Genomic DNA, 21,216 nt, shown 5'->3' with positions numbered 1-21,216 from the left:
CCGAGAAAACCCCCGACCTGCCCGGGGCTCCATCAGTGAGCGGGGGGCCGCACTGGCCCCGCGGACGATGCCCCGGCGCAGGGTCACCGCCGTTGAGCTGCAGCTCGAGCTGGGGAAGGGGGGAGCCTGGCGGGCCCAGAGGGAACTTCAGGTGGCCGTGGCAAAGTAAGAAAGGTGTCAGCAAGGCTTTAGAGAGCCTGAGAGACACCAGGCGAAGGGCGGGATGACCGGGTCCGGCCGTCACCGCCGTCCCCGCGGGGAGAAGAGGCGGCGGCGCGGGCCCTTCCCGCACATTCGGGCAGTGGCGGCCGATGCGGTGAGGCCGCCGCTCCGGTCCGGGGCGGGATCGGCGCTTCGCCACTCCCCGCAACCCCCCGGGTGGCCCCGCGGAAAGGCGCCGGTACCGCCCCGGGGATCCTGGGCTCCTTCGTCAAGCCCCCACGCGGGCTCCCCCGGCCCTGGCCGCTGCCCCCACCCCTTCGGCCTCCGCCTTCCCCTCCCCTTCCCCTCCCGGTCCCTCCTCCCCGCCGGCGCCGGCCGTGCAGCCTCGATTGAGGGGCGGCTGCCGCTGCCGCTGCTGCCGCCGGCGGCTCCGCGAAAATGTCCGAGCGCGGCGGCTTCTACCGGCAGGAGCTGAACAAGACAGTGTGGGAGGTGCCCCAGCGCTACCAGAACCTCACCCCCGTCGGCTCCGGCGCCTACGGTTCCGTCTGGTAGGTGCGGGGCGGCGGCAGAGGGGCCGGGAGCCGGCAGGTGCAGCCGGCGGGCGGCGAGGACGGACAATACGGGGCAGGCGGGAGCCCCCGTGCCGCGCCGGGGGTCGTGTGCGGGGAGCAGAGGGGCCGGCGGCGGCAGCGGGGCGGGGGCGTGTCCGCCGGGCACCGGTGTGAGCGGCGCCGGAGCTCCCGCCCCGCTGCTCCGGCCGGCGGCCCCGCGGGGCCGGGCATGCCGCGCTGTCACCCGGGCAACCGCGCCCGCCGCCGCCCCGGGGCAGCCCCTGCCCGCCCTCCGGCCGCTGCCCCGGGGCCGCCCCCCGGGCTCCGGGCTGCCGCCGGGCCGCTCCCCGGGGCCGTCCCCCGGGCCGGCAGCACCGAGTGACCGCCCGCCGTGGGGCCGCTGCCGGCTGGTGCTGCTCCCGCCGGAGGGAGAGTTGCCCCGAAGCCGAGAATCCTGCACAGTCATGGCGGTTCCGAGCGGGGAGGACGGGCAGGCGGCGGCGGGGCTGGGGAAGGGCTGTCCGAGCGGGGTCCGCCGCTGGCCGGGACGGCTCCCCGGCAGCCGCGGCCCTTCCAGCCGGGGCTATAGCGGGACATCCCGCAAGGCCCCGGGGCATCCGCGGCGGGGCAGAGCTCTGTCCGCCGAGACAATGGGAGCAGCCCCCGGAGCGGGGCAGGCTGAGGAAGAAGGCGGGATGCTCACCCGGTGCTTTCGGGGGGGATAAATCGCAAATTAGGACAGATTGCTGCCCAAGGTCTTCGGCGTCTTCAGGGTTTAGAAGGGTTTGCCACATGTTGTCATAAAACGTTTATCTTTCTTTGATGATTCCTACGTCAAGCTTGCACTCTCGGGAACTCCCAGTGCAGGCTGGGCTGTTACTTTAGTATTTGATGCACACTTTACTATGCTTATAAAAGCTTTTGAGTTAATTTTTGGAAATAATAGTGGCGTTTAAGGGTTTTTTGAGAAAGAGTAGTGTTTGTTTTGTAAGCTGGGTGAGTGGAAATATGTAAAATAATCCATAATGAGCCTTTAAATGCAAGTACCACTTTAAATAAAAATACTAAAAAAAAAATTCTTTAGAACTTTGGGTTTTGCCATGCTCTAACTCATGCAGTAGTTCTCACTTTTTCTACACAGTCAGATACCAGAGAACATTTATGGGGTTTTGTATTAGTTACTTCATTCTCTAGCTCTGTGAAATGTCCAAGTTTGTGCATAAACTAGGAATATGCATTTTTAAAAACCTCCAATTATCACTAGAAACACTCAGAACTGGTGTGAAGTATCTTTGAATTTTTCTCTTTTTTTATTATTTCTAATTTATGCTTGCACCAGGGAGGTCTTGGCCAATACCATGTGAGTGTGGATACCTGCCATTGTAGTTAGCATGTACTAAATATTCCGAGCAGATGCTGGGAATTGTTCCACAACGACTTAATTTATTTACACTATAAAAATCGTAGTTTGTGAAAGAGAAGAGGAGAAATTAAACTAAGAGCTGGATGGATACAGAGTAGCAGAGTAACTACTTTTGTGTTCCAATTGAAACTGAATTTCTGGTTACTTTCTCTATTTATGCTGACATAGTTTTGAGGGAAAGACCTACTTTACTGAATTTTATAATGAGATGTCAAGACTTTTGAGAAATTGCAAAGGAAGTGAAAACATGTCGTGGTTCACTTGCAGCACAGCAAGTGAAACTTTTGAAACTGCACAGCCAAGGAAATCCTAGTAATTTTTATCAGTTGCAAAGCCTAGCATATGAAGATGTATAATGGAAACTGGAACATGCTATGAAAAAGGTTTACTCTAAAATAGACATTTAAAAATAGAATATAGCAATAAAACATTGCTCTATATTAATAGCCTTGTTAACATCAATGAAGTATAAACCCAAACAGAAGCTTGAATGTGAGGAAAAGGTATGCATCTCTCTGAGAAAACCATCTATTTTTAGACTCTATTAAAATTGATTTTTTTCTGTCTATGTGCATGTACTTTACCCAGGAGATGTACGAGATGCGACCATTCCCTTGAGTAATATGCTATATTGCTTCTGTGAATAGTTGTACTCCTATTCAGTAAAATATCTAAAATCATATTCAAGTCTTACAGAAACTACTAGAATTAAACAAATTCTTAAGTGCTTTGATGAATAGCAGCCAAGGTCCTGAACTCCAAACGCTGGCTTTGAAATGAGAAGAGAGTTGATGTAACAAATTTTTTCTGCCTCAGTGAAACTCTTCTCTAGGCCTACCCTTTTCTTTTTTAACGGTAAATTATTTGTCATAGCCCATAGACTTGGATAACTGAATTGATAGCTGATAATAAGAAATATATTGTAAATACTTGCATTTAAGCATGTTTTGCTGGCAGCTCAAAATCAGTAGAGTAGTTTGTGTCAGGAGGCTGTGTTTTGGCCCAATTTATTGACATGTCCTGTGTCCAGTAGAATTTGTGTTTGAGTTAGTTGCAGATGCATCAAATATGCTATGGAGATGAATACTACTGGTTTAAAACAGATTCACTTTTAGAGATATATCTGTACCAAGCACAGTGCTTTCCCATTTAGTGGGTTTTTTTGTTTTTATTTAGATGTGGAATAGGTATAAACCCCAAATCTTCCCTTGTATAAAGAGCTCTACTGCTTTTGTCACTTTTTAAATGACATATCACAAAGAACATTTGGTTTTGAAAATCTTCCAAACGCAGCTGCACTGCAAAGCAGAGTTGCACCTTAGCATCTAGGTGAATCACAGAGAGAACTGTGAGGTCTTTCCCTCAAGTAGTTAATCCTTGAAGTACTTTTTATGTTACTCTTGTACCTTAGGTCTTTGCAAGGCTTTCTTCTGCCTGAACTTTTTCCTATGGCCATTCAAGCTCCTGTATGTTCTGTCATTTGCTGCTGTCAGATCTGATTTTTTAAGTTTAGGAAAAAAAGTTTAAAGCCAAGGGGTAGGGAGTGGGATTGTGTAGTTTAATTGCAAGTAAAGTTATCAATGGCATTTTCAACAGTATGTTTTGCTTAATTTCTCTTTTTTTCTAAGGGTTGGGTTTTATTGGCAAGTATCAAATTTACATGCACAACTGGTTTGGTTTGGGATTGTTTTCTTTTTGTGCTATAGCTTTACCTATCCAGGTGAGAGATTTTTATTATTAGACAATTATTTTAACTCTCTCAAGCTAAAATTTTGTTAAATATTAAAATTTTCCTCAAAAAATGCATTTTTGGTGTCCAGCCCTTATAGTTGAATTACCTCTCACAGAAGTCAAAGATCTGGTTCACTCTTGAGGAACCAGGCACCAGACCTGCTAATTGAGAGTTTTGCAGCATTTAAGTTATATTAAGCCATTTAGATAGGAAGCAAGATACCTTACTTTCACAAAGTGCTCTTAATCTACAACCCTTTCTTTTCAGTTCTAGAGAAAAGTGACTATGTCTCGGGTCAAACTGAGTTTTAAATTCTTGTTCCTTATGGTTCTGCTTTTTAAAATAAGAATTCTGGCTGTGTTTGAGTCTTCCACCTGTCCCAGTGATATTGCTTATAAACGGGACCTTTAGCCTGGAGCATCTGTGCTTTCCAGCTGTGTTGCCCAGGTGGTTCCTCTATGGTTTGATACCTGACCACCTTTTCCTCTGGGAGGTGGCATTGCTACCTGCTTAAGAAAGAGCTTCATCTTTTTAAAAGACTTCTTATTATACCACCAATTATGTAATATATATAGATTTTTGGTTTCCTGTTCTTTGGATCTTTTTAAAGCCTGTATGCCTCTTTTTATGCCAGCTTTTGTAAATTGTCTTCTAACCTATTTAGTCCTGTTTTTGCCTGGGAGGGATTGACGGCATTCTGCAGCATGCTGTCTCTGATCTCTCCAACAGGTTCTTTCCCATTAGCATATTGCAGGCTCTGTGTTCTGCCTTCTTTGGAAAGAACAGACCTTGCAAGATGAACCAAACTGAGTCCAGAGTTTCTTCACAACCATAAACTCATGCACTGTTTTCTCAGAGTCTGTTGGCATCAACAGTATTTACATTCAATCTCTTTTGATTTTAAGACTATGCAATGCCTAACACCACCCCAGGCGACCAAACACATATTTAAGTAGAGACCTCCTAAGTCAGAGTGTAGTGGCACAGGCTTCAGTTCAAAAAAAGCAGGAAAGCAAACCCTGCCTTAAGTCATTTACAACACTTCCAGCATCCCTCTATCCTGTTAACTTTAAGCACATCCTTAAGATTCATAAAGTTTCTGTCCTGGCTAATTTTGGGTAAAAATGGGGGAAGGTGTTTACGCTACAGATTGCTTTGAGGAAGTAAAAGTGGAAAAACAGAAGCAGAAGGCTCTAATCTTGAAGTTTAACCCCTTCTTTCCTGCCATTCACCCTATTCTGTGCTTCCAGTTAAATAGTACTCGCAAATGTTTTGAAGGCATTAGGTTGCAGTACTAGAACATAACGCTGCTGATACCATCCTTTTCACATTGAGGAAATCTAAGATGATGTTAGGACAACTCAGTATCACGTGAGGGTTTTAAAAACTGCTATAAATTGAATCTAGCTGACAAAGAGAAAAATTCCTTCATCCAAGGTTGTACTTGATGTTTTCAGGTTGTTGTTTTTGTTTTTTGTTTCTTTTTTTAAGTATCTGTTTAATTAGCTGTAGTGATACTAAGTGTATGATTTCAACTGTGAGATCAGGTTACTGGAGTTGTGGTGTGTATCACTGTAGCACTGCATGCTACTTTAAGTAGTAAATACCGAGATAAACTTTGAGAGTAGTAGTAACACCCAACTGCTGTATGTGAATACAGCTGGAAACTGAAGATGGTATAGATCTTTACAGGCTAAATGCACAATCCCAGGCACATGTGGGTTTTAGTGGACTCCCTTTGGACTGCTTTCTGATTAAATATTTTGTTTCCAATATAAATACAGGGGCTGAACTTCATCTTACAAATTGTTATAATTATGGGAAACTTTTCCCACAACATTGTTAAAATACTGCTGTCCAAGATCTGATAGGAGTTGTCTATTTTTGGTATGTGGCATTCAGAAGGAAAGCACTTACGCCTTTCTTTAGTTGTGCAGATATTTACAGTGGACCCCTCTGAGCATATTCAAACACTTCTTGAAAACTGAAATGAAGGCTGATATGAGACCCAGTCTAGGACCCCAGGTAGGACAGCTCTTAAAAGTCAGTATATGTGATAACAATACTTAGAAACAAGGCCTTGAAGGTGAGGTTGCAATGGAGAGGAGAACTAAATAAAAGGGGTTGCATGGTCAGTGTTACCAATTAGAAGGAGGATCTTTGCAGTAGTATTGCTGGAGTGAATGGATGAAAATAGCCAAAGCAACAAAAAAATATTGCAGAGTGAAAATGACCCTCAGAGGAACATAAAGAAATAGCCATTAGAAATAAAAGCACAGTGGGATTTGCAGCTACAAAGCCAAGGAAGGTCAAGAATTTAGGAATTTTTGTGAAAGGTACTGAAGGAAGATGGAAGGGTGTTTCTGAGCACTGGCTGGAAGACATCAAATAGGGAGTGTGTTGAGAGTGGTTTTGTGGAAAACTAGGGTGGAATGCAAATTGCTTGTCCTTCCTTTGTCTTGTTTCATCCTGAGTACTTTCCAGCTGTTGGAACAGTGTAGTTAACTGACTTGGGAAAGGAAAGGGAAGCGGGATGGTAATTAGTGGTGTCAAGGTCCCTATTTTAAATGAGAATGTCTAATAAGACTTTTAATGAAGGAGGTGTTTGTAGAGAAGAGTGAGAAAGGCTGAGAATTGCTGTGACAGAGATTTCTGTGTAGGGTGCTGTCACTAACCTTGTGGAGTAGCTTGGGAGCAGAGTGGAGTGAGAAGGGTGATAGAGGTGTTTTTAGGAAAGGTGAAGAAAAGGCGAGGTTAAGAAGTGGGGACTTTGTATTCTGCAGGTTTTCTTTCACAGGGAATTACTGAGATCTTTTTCAGAGAAAGGGGAGGCATGGGATAGTAGAGAGATGAGAGGCATGAGGTGAACCAGTTGTGGCAGAAAGGCAACAAGGGTCACAGAATGGCAGCCTTTTGTGTGGCTGTAAGAATACATTAGCAGAAGGTATTCTCTGCAGGTCTCCTCCGTCCTTACTTCAATATATATTTTTTCTGATACTTACCTTCCTGACTACATGAGGCAGCAGTGGCACAGCTGCCTCCTTTCCTGTCCTGCTGTCAGCCATGATTACAGTTGGGAGCACAGTCCCTATCCCAAAGACCTGAAAGTCTTAGGGCCTGGTTGCTTGCTTCAGTACAGCTTCACAAGGAGCTGCTTGAATTTCAGAACCTATTAGTTGTTTCATACCAAAAATACAATATCATCATTCTGCCCATACAGTCGGGAAGGGGGAGGACATTTCAAACCCCTATGTAACCTGGGAATAAATCGCTACCATTTCATATTTTGGCTGTTGTAGAGAGAGGAAACAGGAAATGTGAAGGAGAAGTGGGGGGAGGAATAGGAAAAAGAAGGACAAAATATGTGAAATTTTTTTCTGTATGGATTTTTTAATGTTTTTGAAAGCACTGGTATTTTTCATGTTAAACTTTATATCCAGATTAACTGCAAGCATTTCTAGCTGAAGCTTCAAAGTCCACAATATATAACTACCTGTCAGTCTTTTTTTTTTTAAACTACTGAATGGAACACATTTGTCACTAGCAGTGTACTGACTGATACTCTTGTTTACTTACTGACATTTGGCTTAGGCTGTGTAGAATACATGATTATTTTAGTATCCATGAGCTGGTTGCACATGCTGAGGAAGCTAACAGCTTATGACCCCAGCCTTGTGTATGTTTTTCTCACAACCATGATTTTAAATACATCATTTCCACTGATATAAGCTGTGCTGTCTGTAGCTTCACCTAAAAAAGTGTGACTGCTCCTCAGTAAAGTTATTTAAATGTTTAAGTCACTGTGGAGGCACAGGAGACAGATCAAAAAATAAAATATGGCTTGTGGATTCAGAGGCTGATACAGCACTTTTATGATCAGGTTCCCTTGAATGAAAACTGGTGATGTATTCACATAAACATGTGGAGAGTGATTATTTTTTAGTATTTTCAATGTCTGCTTAAAACAAAAAACAACATACTTTTATGTTGGTTATAGAACAATTATGTTCCATATGTAAGAGATATTTTGTGGGTTTATGTTTAGATTTAGGGGTAAATTAATCTGAGATAATTAACAGTCATTGTACTAAAATCAAAACCATTGATGCTACTGCTCAGCATGGTGTGTTGGAATAATACCCAAGTGAGGGGATGTAATTTTTACAGTACAATAACCTGTCATCATCAAGCAAGTGGGATTTTTTTGTCTAATGAGAAGATTAACATCTAATTTCAGAGCTTCCCATTACATCCTCATGCTGTTTTTTCTTGCCACCATCTGATTTTTCATTATGGTTTCCTTTTGATGCACATATGTGTTGCAATTTGTGCGGTTTAGCAAACAAACCTTTCGGCTAGCTCTTAGGGAGTGAAAACCACCAACATGAACTTGCAAAACAGTAACTAAACATTTATAAAGAAGAAACAATTTAACCATTTTCTTGGTTTACTTTACTGGCTTACTTAAAATGGCTGTGGGTAGCTGTTTTCTGTTCTCTTGCTTCACTGCCAATAGCTGATATGGTCCATTTGCCAGTATTGGATGGATGCTGTGTGTGCTTTTTTCATGACTACTCCATATCTCCATAAAAAGTAGGTTTTTATTTAAATTAAAAATATAATATGTATTTTAAAGAAGAACAAGATAGGTAAATCCTAAAAGACAAAGCTCACAAACTAAACCTTGCAAATAAAAAATAAAATCCATGTTGTTCATGTGATGACTTTCTTTCACTTACATGACATTTATGAGAAGTGCGAGAAAGGGTTGTTATTCACTGTAGTTCTAGGAACCCAAATTGCATGAAATTACTAGAAAATGTCCCAGGGTAGTGTTCCTGTGGTCCCTCTTTTCTGTCTTACTTGCCAGTGCATGGTGCCATAAGGGCTGCCTCCATCAGTAATGAGATTCTCTGAGTGTTGACCCTTCTTCAGTTCTTTCCCCTTCAATTCCTGCTCACATAGACCCTTCTGCTGCTATTTGTTTTTCTCGGAAACTTAGGATCTTACAAATTAAGAAGACATCTGTCCACAAGGAAGTTCATGTCTCCTCCAGTGGAAGGAGTCAGTGGGTACTTGAAAGGGTGCTGAGGTCTGCAGATAAGAATTCAAACTTGTAAACCTGTACTTTGAACATGAATTGCATTTTTGGGGTTTTTCTTTCTTTTTGTTGTCTTTCTCTCAACAGTTACATGCAATGGGGAATTTTTGCATGTTTTGGAGGAATGTGACCCAGTAAAGGAAAGAAGGAAAGAAACTCATGCTGCAGTGAAAGAAACAAAAATAGAATCCTGGAACAATATGGGGAAACATCAGACCCAGTGTCACTGTCACATGTGCTGTGTCCAGCATTCTCTCCAAGTTTTAGTATAGTGTGTCTAGCCAATTGTCAAACTTCTGATGATGTAAAGGTAACAGCCTTGCAAGCTAAGAGACTGAATTATATTTTTTTTAAATCTGAAAAGTTAATCTCCTGTTTTTTGCACCTAACCCCAAATCAGTTGCTTAGATTGCATATACCTAAATAATTTGTACAACTATAATGCTTCTGAAAGACTTTGTAGACAATCAAAATCTTGTGGTTATCCAGAGTGATGGAAAGGAATATTGATGGGGATGGAATATTGTCTGACATGGGTAACCTACAGCAAATGGGAATGTTGCTGGAGACATCACACTGGCATCATGTACAACCATCTTTGGGTCATGCCTTCATTCTGCATCAGCTATGTCTGAGCTGGCTCCAGGAGTGAAGAGAACTCGTAGACTGAATGCTGCATTCAAGATGAGCTTTTTCCAGGCACTGTGGGTAGTGCTGTGCCCAGCTAGTAAGCTTCTCTGAGCCCAAAGCGTTAGGAATTTCAGGGACTGGCTGTAGTTCAAGGGGACCAGCTGATCCTGGGAAGGATTCTTCCTGCATTGAATACTGGAGTTTACTAAATTGGATACAAATTGGCTCCATGTATGATTTCTAAGATCAGGCTCCTACAAACAGCCCTCCAGCTGCTGAAGCAAATTTGATCCCAAAGACTAAGTAGCCACAGGTGAATAGTGTGCTTCTAGTCCCAAAATCCCTGAGGGTTCTGAGCAGGCTGCGCACATGAATGACCTGTCTGTCCAGTTTTACTGCTCTGCAACCACAGAGGATAAACTCCATGGATACTAAGGAAATTACTGTATGTACAGCCGTATTTATAAACATCAGCTACCAAAATCCATATCTCATCAAAAGTTACAAAGTTATCTTGAGGCTGTTAAAATCCCATGCTTTCTGCCTCTTGAGTTTTTGGACTGCAGTAGCTTCCTATGTTCAAACTTTTCTCTGAAATCTTAAGAACTGGGAAAATGTGCATATAACTAAAAATTGATTTTTCATCTAGTGGAACTTCAATAGAATCATTAAATATAGAAGTTGACAACACTAAAAAGGTGAGTCTAATTTAAGCAATGATTGAAAATCACACTAAACCAAAGTCTCTAATCTGTGTGAAAATGATGCCATCCCAGCAGAGTAATGGCTTTTTATCCTTGATCTTGAAAAGGAGAGACAGCAAAAATTGTGTCATAACTCTGATGGGTTCTGGGTCAAGAGTGATCATATCTGAAAAAGCTATTGCTATGATTGTTACAAAGTTGTTTCTTGTTAACTAAAAAGATAGCGGTAATTCTGTTTCTTTCTAAATTATGATAGAAAGTCTGTCTAGAGTAGTATTATTTGGCATAATTATTAAATTTTATTATATTTTGTTTCAATTGTTAAATTGTTCTTATGTCAACACATAAAGTTTACTTTTTCTTTCTGAGGTGGAGTTGGACAGGAGTGAGCAGGCAGCAGTATGGCACTTAGTTGCCAGCTGTGGTTAAACCATGACAACAGGCCTCTAACACATTTCTTCCCTGTTAAATCAAAATAGTTAACAGCACAGATTTGGGGTTTTTTTAAAAAGTAATTGTGAATTGCCAGAAAAGCTGCAATGCTAAGCAAACGTCTGTTTTGAGCAATGTTATTTATTTACCTGGATAAACATTTCCTTTCCCCCAAAAATTGGAAAGACTATAGACAGTGTGCATTTGTGAGACTTGGCAGTGTTCTCCAGTGGCTTTGTTGCCCATGGCTAAACACAGGGCAATTACATCTAATCTTTGTTATATTGGAAGCTAAGCATTGGCTTCCTTTTTATTTCTTTAGATTTATTTGTGTAACTTTCATGTTGTCCTTGTGGCTGGTCATGTGGAATTTAAGATATTTCTGTTGTCAGTTCTTCTCACACTGTTCATTCCTTGAGCTGCTCCATGTAATTAAGCCACACAGCATCCTCGTATCCAGAATAACTGTCCCTGCCCCACTGTTGGAACGAGTTTCTCTGTTGTGTCCTCTCCATCCACTCATCAGAGAGATACCAGTCTTCTTCTTCCTATGCATTCTATGTTCTGCTCAGGAAATGCCCTTTCTGAGGTGCTCAGCAAAACCACAGCACTCTACACCTTTAAAACTTGCCAGAAGATCTGCTTCTGTGATGCTTGCAAAAAACCAGCTAAGTAATCTGCTTATCATTTATCTCATGAGTGACTCCCTCCTTCCATAGAGCCTGCAAGAAACTTGCTGATCAAATCTACTTGCTTCTATTCTGTCTTTATGAAATTCTGGATTAGCCTTATGGAGGTTGGGTTAATTCCAGGACAATCACCTTTCGGATTCCACTGTTCTTCCTACACATTTCTTGATTGTATCCTTTGTTTCTTCAGGTTAGAAACACCAGCTTATCCTGCAGATAGAGGCTTTGCTCTTCACTTGGCTTTTCATGACTTTAGCATAGCACCAAATATGTGTCAGAGTCCACCTATTTGCAGCTGATTGTAGACTCGGTGTATTAGTTTGGAAGCTACTCCAGGCACCATCAATGTTTTTTGTCTCTAGCAGGTGTGTTCTACAATGATTTGTGGGAGTATTTAAAACACTATGCAGAAGAACTTAATAGCATTTTATTAAATGCTGACTGTTGACATTCTACTCCATGTGTTTTTCATGTTTAATTTTTGTGTTTGTATTTCCAAAAAGTTCTGTAATAAAATAAATGTGTGGGAAGTCTCTTGATTTTTTAGAGCTCTCTAGCAAGTACACATAGTGTTATCCAGTCTTTAAACTGAGAATTTCCAGGTATTTTAATTGAACACAATTAGTAACACTCTTAATAAATAAGAGTAACAACCAAAAGAATTTTTTTCCCTCTTAAGAGGAAATTACAAACGGAATATTTTTATAATTGGACTATGTAGTGTCATGAAGTAATACATACAGGGATCATTTTTATCCCTGTGCCACATATGAGAGATCATTTATTTGTGGCTTGTGCTTGTCATGTCTTTCTAATGCCCAAAAAAAAGAGTGGGTCTCCCTTGCTTGCAAATATTGACTGTATATTTAGTGCCTCTTCAGCAGGGCACCTCCATCTGTGGGACGTTAAGCACATGCTGTGGATATGTGGGCTGGAGTATAAAATGTGCCTGTTCCTCACTTGTTGGGAAAGGCATGGCCATGGTTGTGTTAGCATCCTAACTTGATACCAGTTTGGAGACATTATCGTCTATCAAGCTGATCATTACATAATAATTAGTAATCATAGATACAAAGGCACTGCTCCTAATTAGTAAAGGTTCCAATTTGCTCAGTAAGAACAAACTTCATTTTGAATCCCCATATTCCCTATGAGCCTTGCCTTGGAGCTGGAGGCTGGAGCTGCACAAATGGAGCTAATTGTCTGGTTACTTTTCCTGCCATTTGGGGAAAGAGCTGCCTGGGGATAAGTCCTGAACAGTACCATAAGCATTAGTAATTTGCTAGATGGAAAACAAGGGACCTGTTTGAATACGCAGGAGTTACTGCTGACTAGCTCCCTGGTTGCAGTCCCTCAGTAGAAGGTGAAAGAGGGTAAAGGAAGGGGTAAGAGCCCTCAGGAGTCTACAAGTTCCTTCAGTGATCTGGTTGAGAGCTTTGCTGTAGAACATGCCATCAATGTGGACTTTTTCTTTCCCTCTTTCAGCTCGGCTTATGATACCAAAACAAGACAGAAGGTGGCAGTGAAAAAGCTTTCAAGACCTTTTCAATCACTTATCCATGCCCGGAGGACCTACCGGGAGCTTCGGCTGCTTAAGCACATGAAGCATGAGAATGTAAGTGGAGTGAGTTCTTCCCTTTGGGTTTCCATTACAAAAGTTTACAATATAGGCTTAATTTCACTTAGGTACAGTCTTTTTCAAAAAGGTGTATGCAACTGTCTAGCTACCCAAGATATATGGACCTAGCCACCTTAGGTGTAGTGAAGCCACTGGACTTTAGAAACTTCCAGTAACATGCTGCATTTTTATTTTAAAAAATATCTAATTTAATCTTGAAGGTGAGGTTAATGAAACTCAAAACAAGTCATCGTACTCTTCTCTAATAAAGTAATAAAAGTATTCTATTCACTGCTGTTGAAACCTCTTGAAACATCAGCCCAGAAGAAAAAAAGACCCCACACCTCAAACCTGCTTTTGCTGAATGTGGATTCTGTTGAGAAATTAGGGGCAGATTAGTCTTGTTGCAATTGACAACAGTGTAATAGCTAAATGAAAGACAGTAGACCTTCAGATCCCAAATAACTGATCTAAGTTTGTGTGGTAAGCAGTTGATTTCAGTGGAGGATCCACTTGCCTAAAGGGAGCTTGATGACTTGAAGCCTGAATAAAATATGGTTGATTGAAAAATATCCCAGAGAAAGAATAAAAAAGTTAACAAAAACAGACCAAGAATACTCATGAAGGTGTGCATAATCTAAAGTATAACAATTGTATAAGGCAAGTGTCAGCTTTTCTGTAATGAGACATTACTTCTTCTGCCTTTATTTTTTTTACTCTTTGTAATTAAGATGGCTGAGATGATACCTTTATAGATCACCTGCTATGTCAGTTTTCAGTATGTCATATTTTTGTATGTTTCATCCCAAAAATGTTGAGCAGTATCAATACAAATCACATGTTGCTTTACCGGTTTGTAAAAATAAAATGTCACTTCCTTCCCCTTCTTTCACCTGACAGGTTATAGGACTGCTTGATGTTTTTACACCTGCAACATCAATAGAAAACTTTAATGAAGTGTAAGTAATTTTTTTAAATCATTCTGACTAGTTACTAAGTAAGTAAATACCATTCTGCTTTTAAAAAGGAAGAACATACATTTCTAAAAGACTTTCAGCCAGAGTCAGCTTTGTAAAAATCTTTTTGCAACTTTCCCACAAAAGAGGAGGCAGGGAGATGGGCCTCATTTTTGTACTTTTCTAGATGAAAATTTAAACTATTTAAATTAGATTAAAGGTATATGGTAAATTATTTAATGCTGCATAAATGCCAATAAACTTAAAACTTTTTCAGTTCAATTGTGTGTTTGTAAACTGTAGATTATTTGTTCATACATAGATGGCAGAGTTCAGGAATGCAGGCAAGTGTTATGTTAGTTAACTGAGGCAAGGTAAATTTAGGCTAGACTCCTAGCCAACCTAAAACTAGGTCTATTTCGGTGTGACTCAAACATACGATTCATGCTGATTTCCTCTTGGTTTACATAATTGTGTAAGCTCTTAAATAAACAATTTAGCAGAAGAAATAGTAATTAACATGTTTTTGTCTCTGTGGAAATTAGTGACCAAACCCCTTTGACTCTGCGGCAAAATCACACAAATGGGAATTGGGTATGACAGATGCATGCTTTTGTTCCAGCACTGTATTTGAAAAAGAATCAATCTTTCTGCAAAATTTGTCAAAAAATAAAACTTCCAGTTGGAGAAGAGAGGGAAGTTACACAAAGCACTCGTATTTCTACCACTCTAATATTACCCTCCATCATCAGATATTCCAGGGCCTTACAGGCCCTGTAGTTTTGGTGGCTCAGGCTGCCACTTAGATGCTGGCCAAGGCTTCCTCTGCATCAAAAATATGTTGCATGTATCACTTCTGTAATGTGTCATGATGAAAACAGAGATAAAATCTTCTAATATACTGCAAGTATTTTTCTTTTTCATTATATTAAGTCTCATAGCAGTGATTGCTTTATTAGAACTCACAGCTGATTTAAAGGATATAAAATGTGCTAATAGACAGTGGAAAAGGAACCTACATGGCCTGTGTGGATAATCTTCTAGAAGAATTTATGTTCTGCCATTCTGTGTTCATTTTTTTCCTCACTTCTTCATTTTCACAGATATCTTGTGACAAATTTAATGGGTGCTGACCTGAATAACATTGTGAAGTGCCAGAAGTTAACAGATGATCATATACAGTTTCTCATCTATCAGTTACTTCGAGGTCTTAAGGTACTGTCTGAGTCCAGGAATCTAAATGTTGTAGTAATGAGTCAGCAATCTAAATGTTGTAGGGACTGGTTGGTTGCAATGAGCATACTTTAAACACTTTTTTTTAACATCTTAAAAGTGCACAAATAGTAGCAATCATTTCAGAAATTATCAGATGATTTTTCTCACCAGAAATAAACCCCCAAGCCTATCAATGTTTACATGCACAATACATGTGAATACTCCCCTTGAAAGTTAACTTTAGATCAGTGTCTATTTCAGTTCCTGTTGCAGGACAATAACATGCTATATGATGTCTCAAAAATTCTGAAGAATATGAAATGGATAAAGAACAATATGGAAAGTAACTCACATTTGTGCTTTGAAAGACATGAGCCACTTTGAAAAACCACAGTCCTGATTTTTGTAGAGAGTGTCACATGGGTGAAGAGATAACCACGTTAGTTGGGTCCTTTGGGAAATATCGGGAAGTAGAAATTTATCCCAGCAATGTACAATGCTGCACACAATCACGTAGGCCTTAGTCTGCCTGTAAAGTCATTATTTCCTTTAATCAAATCAGTTAAAATTTATACACTTTAATAACACAGGCAATGAAGCTACAGAAAAATTTCTTCCAAAGGAATCAAAATATGTATAACTTTGCTGATGTTTAATAGGTAAGTGTCTATAAATAGGAGAAGATGAAGGTAATGTGTCCCATTACTAGGTGCTAAGGTTTTTCTCAGACCAGTATAGATTTTCCCGAGATAAAAGCAAACAGAAAAGACAGAGATCAGCAACTTTACTAACTAACTTAACAGTAATTGATATTTTGAACATGGAAAATAATATATGTTTGAAAGCAAGCCACGGTAAATACTGGCTCTGAAATATACTTATTACATGATTTTCAGCAAATCACCTTGTGCCTGAGACAGTAATTCTTATTCATGCATGCAGGTTCCATCACTTTAAGTACAGATTTTAGTGAATAAAAATTGCACAACTGAGCCCTTAATTGCTTTGCCTCATTTATGTGAGTTAATAGCTTAGTTAGGAAGATGGATTCTGGCATTAATTGTCCTGCTTGTGGTTTTGAATGTAAGTCTATGTTGTGTCAAAGCTAAATAATAGTAAGAATTTTGTCTAAGTGAATATTAATTTCAGAAATGCACTCAGGTGCATTTCTGGCTCTGCTTCAAAGGGGAGAGGTTGCTGGTGGCTCCTCTCTTCTGGAATTGAAATTCTCATGTCTCGTTAGCAAAAGAACATTTGATCCTATATATGACTGCTTGGTGGCACCAGGAGGGGCTGCTGTGGTTGTCTCAGCAGAGCAGAGACACAGTTCGTTCTGTTGATAGCAGTGTTTTGGCTTCCTCTTCATTCAGCTGCTTGCAGCTGCTGTGAGGTACATTGAGAGGTGGCCCTGCCTTCTGATAAACAGTTCTTAGGTCTGGAACATGAAGAATGCCCTTGTGTTCCCTTTGGGTTTTCTCAGTTGCTATAGAGGTTTTGTGTATAATCCCTTCTCCTAAAAAACATTACTTCACCTCTAGAGAATAGAAGATTTTCAAGGCCCTGCTCATGCTGGTTGATAAGATAATAGATAAACTTGCTGTTAATCCTAATTAGAGAACAATAGACAATGACAGAGTAAGCTTTTCTAATTTTTTTATTTTAAACAATTTATGTAAAATAGCAGAGACACCAACTTGCCACTGAAATACCACTTTAAAGTGGACCTGAAGTAATGCTGTGGCGTAGGTGGGTATTTTGGTCACTGACCTGTCCCAGAGTGCAGGTCTGGCTGCCTTTCACCCACATCAGTGTTCACAGTATGAGAAAGTGACTTATATCATGTAGGAGTCAGCCATGCTGCTCTCTAGGCCACCGATTTCACTAGCCACTAGCTGATCAACATGGACACCCAGGGAAGGCTTTTTGGAACAAATTCTGAATTGGTAAGAGACTTTATACAAAAGAATCACCTAGTCTTCATGGTTAGCTTTCTTGAAATATCCAATTCTGGATAAGACAAAACAGGGAGGTTTTGAAGTTTGACATACTTCTGATCTGTAAACGTGGTATGACGCAAGTATTTTCTGTATATAAAACAGTCTCAGAAGCAAAAAAATAAGACAAGTGGCTTTGACCTCCCTTCACCTCTAACTTGAAATCTTACCTTTTTTGTTTTGTTTTGTTTCACAGTATATTCACTCAGCTGGAATCATCCATCGGGTGAGTTCAGTCTTTGAGGTAATGAAAATGAATGAAGTATGTCCCTCTGTGCACCAAATGTATTACTAAGACATAGTTACAATACATTTTAAAAGGTTGAAGTCGTACTTGACTAACTCTGTGTTCTGCTACAGGACCTGAAGCCCAGTAACCTAGCTGTAAATGAAGACTGTGAATTGAGGGTGGGTATCATGCTGTTGTAGCAAAGAGGGTTGTAAAAACTCTCAATATGACAGTTTTATGAAATGTTAATTACCATTTTTATGGCTCATTCCATTAATTTCAACTGTTTGCTACTTGTCCATTTCTGTGATTATGTTTTCTCCCAGATGTTAATTTAATATGAATACAAATATCTTTGCAAAATCCCTATGTACCCCACAGATGGTAAATAGGTAATAGTTTGGAACCTGAGTGAGTACTTAACTGAGTATATCTTGAGAGTCTGACCTGTGGTATGTATCTGCATCTGCCATGTATAGATGAAGCCTTGTAACAACTTTCATATTTGTATCTATAGAACATACAAGCTAAATTAAGTAATGGTGGCAACAAATAAATCAGTATTACCAGTTACAGGCAGCAAGACAAAGAAACAAATAAACCTAACCAACCAAAAAGAACCCTATAATCCTTGCTTCCCATATGCTATTTTGATGTACACATCTATATAAATACAGCTCTTAGTGTGTCTGTGTGATATGATACTACATAGTAAGCATGAGACTCTGGAGAAGGAAATTATATCTTGTAGCTTTCTAAGCTTTTAAGTTTAAGAATGAGAAGTTAAACATTTCTCCATGACAGCTAGAAACATCTTTATTCCTGTTTCTAAGACTGTGATGTAATCACTTTATTCCAGCTGCAAGGGATTTAAGAAAAGACTCCAAATACCACAAGATCAGCAAAAAATCAAAATAATGAGTAAGAGCAGTGCAGTTAGGTTCTTGCACTAATCCGGATTTGTGGTGAGAAACTAGTTCCTGTTTGATTTAGCAACACTTGCAGATGCTCAGCAAGTTTCATTATTATCTCTTTAATGTCTTCATGCATGTATGTTCAGCATCTGTGAAATTTTGTGGGTCATCTCTGTTTGATCATGTACTCTAAAATGTGTGCTGTATTTTTGTACTGGAAGTAAAGAAGACTTTTACTGTTTTTTTTCTATTATGAAATCTGTGCACCTCTATCTAACGTTTGTTACACTGCTCTCTGCTTTGTTTATATTTATAGCTTTACTTCCTCAAATTATTTTTAATAGGACAAATTAGTGGATATTTCCAAGTACTAACAAAAAGGAAACAGAAGCAAAAAGAAGGAAAGTGTGTGTGTGTGTGTGCACATTTGGTGGAAGGGATCAGCTGTTAAGGAAGAATATTGCCAAAATCCTTATAAAAATAAGGGCATTACTGTTTGAGTTTCACACCATTATTTGTGGTTGTTTGCCTCATGCATTTTTCTTTTCTTACTTAAAAAATAAATTATGCTTTTAAACTATACTGGAACTAAAGATGTTTATTATTTATATCTTAATATTTTTCTTGAGGCTTTTTATATCTTTTAATTGGATTATAACTGAGGAATTTTGAATTATACTCTTGAAATTTTCTTATTCCCTGTGAAAAGGATTAGCCATCAGCTTAATAAATAATCCTGGATCTAATCACAGGAGATACTCAATGATCTTAGTCACATTTCTATGTGAAGAGATGCTGGCTAGCTCAGATGACTGACTTAACAGCACTGAGGCTCAGATAGTACCCTTTCAAGGTAGTCTCTCTTAGAGCTAGGGTCCATAATCAATGGGACATAGACTAACCAGAGAATAGAACTGAAAGCAAGGAAATTAGCTGGGAAAGTTCAGTTGAAAGAACTTCCCATCAATGTAAACTTAGCAAGGAAAAGCATCTGGAGGGGAACACTTTGCTATCAAGCCGCTGTGTATGTAAACAGAGCTCCTTTGTTTTGGTGGGCAAGTACTACTGAAAACAAAGAGGGTGTGATTTAAATTTACATTGTTACATAGGATATATGTTTCTCTCCTAGTGGCATCAGGATAATGTGTGATTTGAGTAAATACTTAGACATAAGAAAATTAGACAACAGAAATTCTGCAGATTTGTGATCAGCTTATTTGGTCTTTAAATGGCCACTGGCACTTGCTATTAGCGTTTTACACAAACACTCCCAGATGATAATAATATTTCATTTTTTATAGCAACAGTGATTATTTTTAGTAAATTAATGTCAGTTGAAAATTGAACCCAAGGCAAAATATAAAGTCTGCCGTGGAGAACAAAGCACCAGGTTCATTGCAGTGGAAATATCTTTATGCAGCACCAGAGGTTGCATGGATACAGCAGGAAGAGCAGATGAGCTCGTCTGCAGAGTGCTGCTGCTTTACTTCACCAATAGTGAGGCACTACAGAAAACTCAGTAATGAGTAATGGGAAAATCAGGACCTATAACAAAAGTGAAAGGGGTTTTTTAAAATTATTATTTTATTTTTATTCTGTAGATTTTAGACTTTGGTTTAGCTCGTCAAACTGATGATGAAATGACTGGATATGTTGCAACAAGATGGTACAGAGCTCCAGAAATTATGTTAAACTGGATGCACTACAATCAAACAGGTAAACTGTGAAGGCTTGTATTTTGCTACAGCTGGATATAGTGATAGTTTTAAACCAAGAAGCAGCTGTGTTTAAGGATCTCTTTGATTCATTGTGCACATTTCTGTCTCTGTTTTTTGGCAGTTGACATATGGTCGGTTGGATGTATCATGGCAGAGCTATTGAAGGGAAAGGCTCTGTTTCCAGGAAATGATTGTATCCTTTATATAAAATTTAAAATGGAACTAAAAAAATACTCTCTAAGTCTTCTTTTTTTTTTTCCCTAAGGACTTGAGTGTTTCTATAGACATGGTTTTGAGGTAACAAACTTGTAAAAGTATAAACAATTTGCTAATCTTTCAGTTCATTATATATGACAACTGAAAATTAGACCCATTGGTAAGATAAAAACCAGTAACAGATGTTCCTAAACAACAAAAAGTTACATTTATTCTTTTGTGTATCTGTATTTAAATAATAACCTAGTTACAACAGGGTAGATTTCTTCCATGTGTGGATCTTATTGAAATAACATATGCTAAAACTGAAGCTGAGTAAAGGCATCATCTTTTCACCAGCTAATATGATTTAACAAAACAGAACTGCTTTTAGGCTGAAAGTTTCAGAAAATACAAATGAGTTAACTTTTAAATAATAAGTGAATTAATAGATCTATTGTGTCCTGCTATATTAAAAGAAGCCAGTAGTTCCAGAAATGCCACAGGAGCAACAAAGTCCTTTCTTTTCTTCAGCATTCTGCTGTGGTCCCTGATGGAGCATCAGGGATTTCCACTGGCATTTCCTGTGCTGACAGGAGCAAAAATGAGATGTTTCTGAGGAGAGCAGTAAAATAATAAAAGAAAGCTGAAAATAAACACATAATAAGGAATGAGGAAACAACTGCATCAAGCTTTTATTATGAAAAACAAGAGCACATTCTTCTGTACTGAATATTGACATTTCTTGCTACTCCGAAACCCCTCCAAAAACAAACACTTCTGGTGATACTAAGCTGTTGCTGGGTGCAAAGCATTATGACATTAGAATTGCCTGAAATAATCTTAAGAGAGCTGAGACTAAACCTCCTCACTGGCCTTTCTGTTGTGTTCAGCATCAGTAGGCTTTCTTGTAACCACAGGCATTCTCCAGGTATATCATCATCGGGAGA

At 39.8% G+C, this 21,216-nt stretch overlaps 1 protein-coding gene across 1 annotated transcript in view; it reads left to right on the top strand.

Annotated features, from left to right (window-relative positions):
• The first annotated feature begins 469 nt into the window (after window positions 1-469).
• Window positions 470-21,216, top strand: part of MAPK11 (mitogen-activated protein kinase 11) — a 30,694-nt gene continuing 9,947 nt past the window's right edge. Inside the window, exons 1-8 of the mRNA XM_068189811.1 lie at window positions 470-713; window positions 12,913-13,042; window positions 13,946-14,004; window positions 15,105-15,216; window positions 17,407-17,436; window positions 17,571-17,618; window positions 19,955-20,069; window positions 20,193-20,264. Of these exons, the coding sequence (XP_068045912.1) occupies window positions 601-713; window positions 12,913-13,042; window positions 13,946-14,004; window positions 15,105-15,216; window positions 17,407-17,436; window positions 17,571-17,618; window positions 19,955-20,069; window positions 20,193-20,264 (679 nt within the window). The 5' untranslated portion in view covers window positions 470-600. The remainder of the gene's footprint in view (window positions 714-12,912; window positions 13,043-13,945; window positions 14,005-15,104; window positions 15,217-17,406; window positions 17,437-17,570; window positions 17,619-19,954; window positions 20,070-20,192; window positions 20,265-21,216) is intronic.

Source organism: Anomalospiza imberbis, chromosome 5, assembly GCF_031753505.1.
Source record: "Anomalospiza imberbis isolate Cuckoo-Finch-1a 21T00152 chromosome 5, ASM3175350v1, whole genome shotgun sequence".
NCBI classification, from domain to species: Eukaryota; Metazoa; Chordata; class Aves; order Passeriformes; family Viduidae; genus Anomalospiza; species Anomalospiza imberbis.
This window is presented reverse-complemented; position numbering and strand designations above follow the sequence as displayed.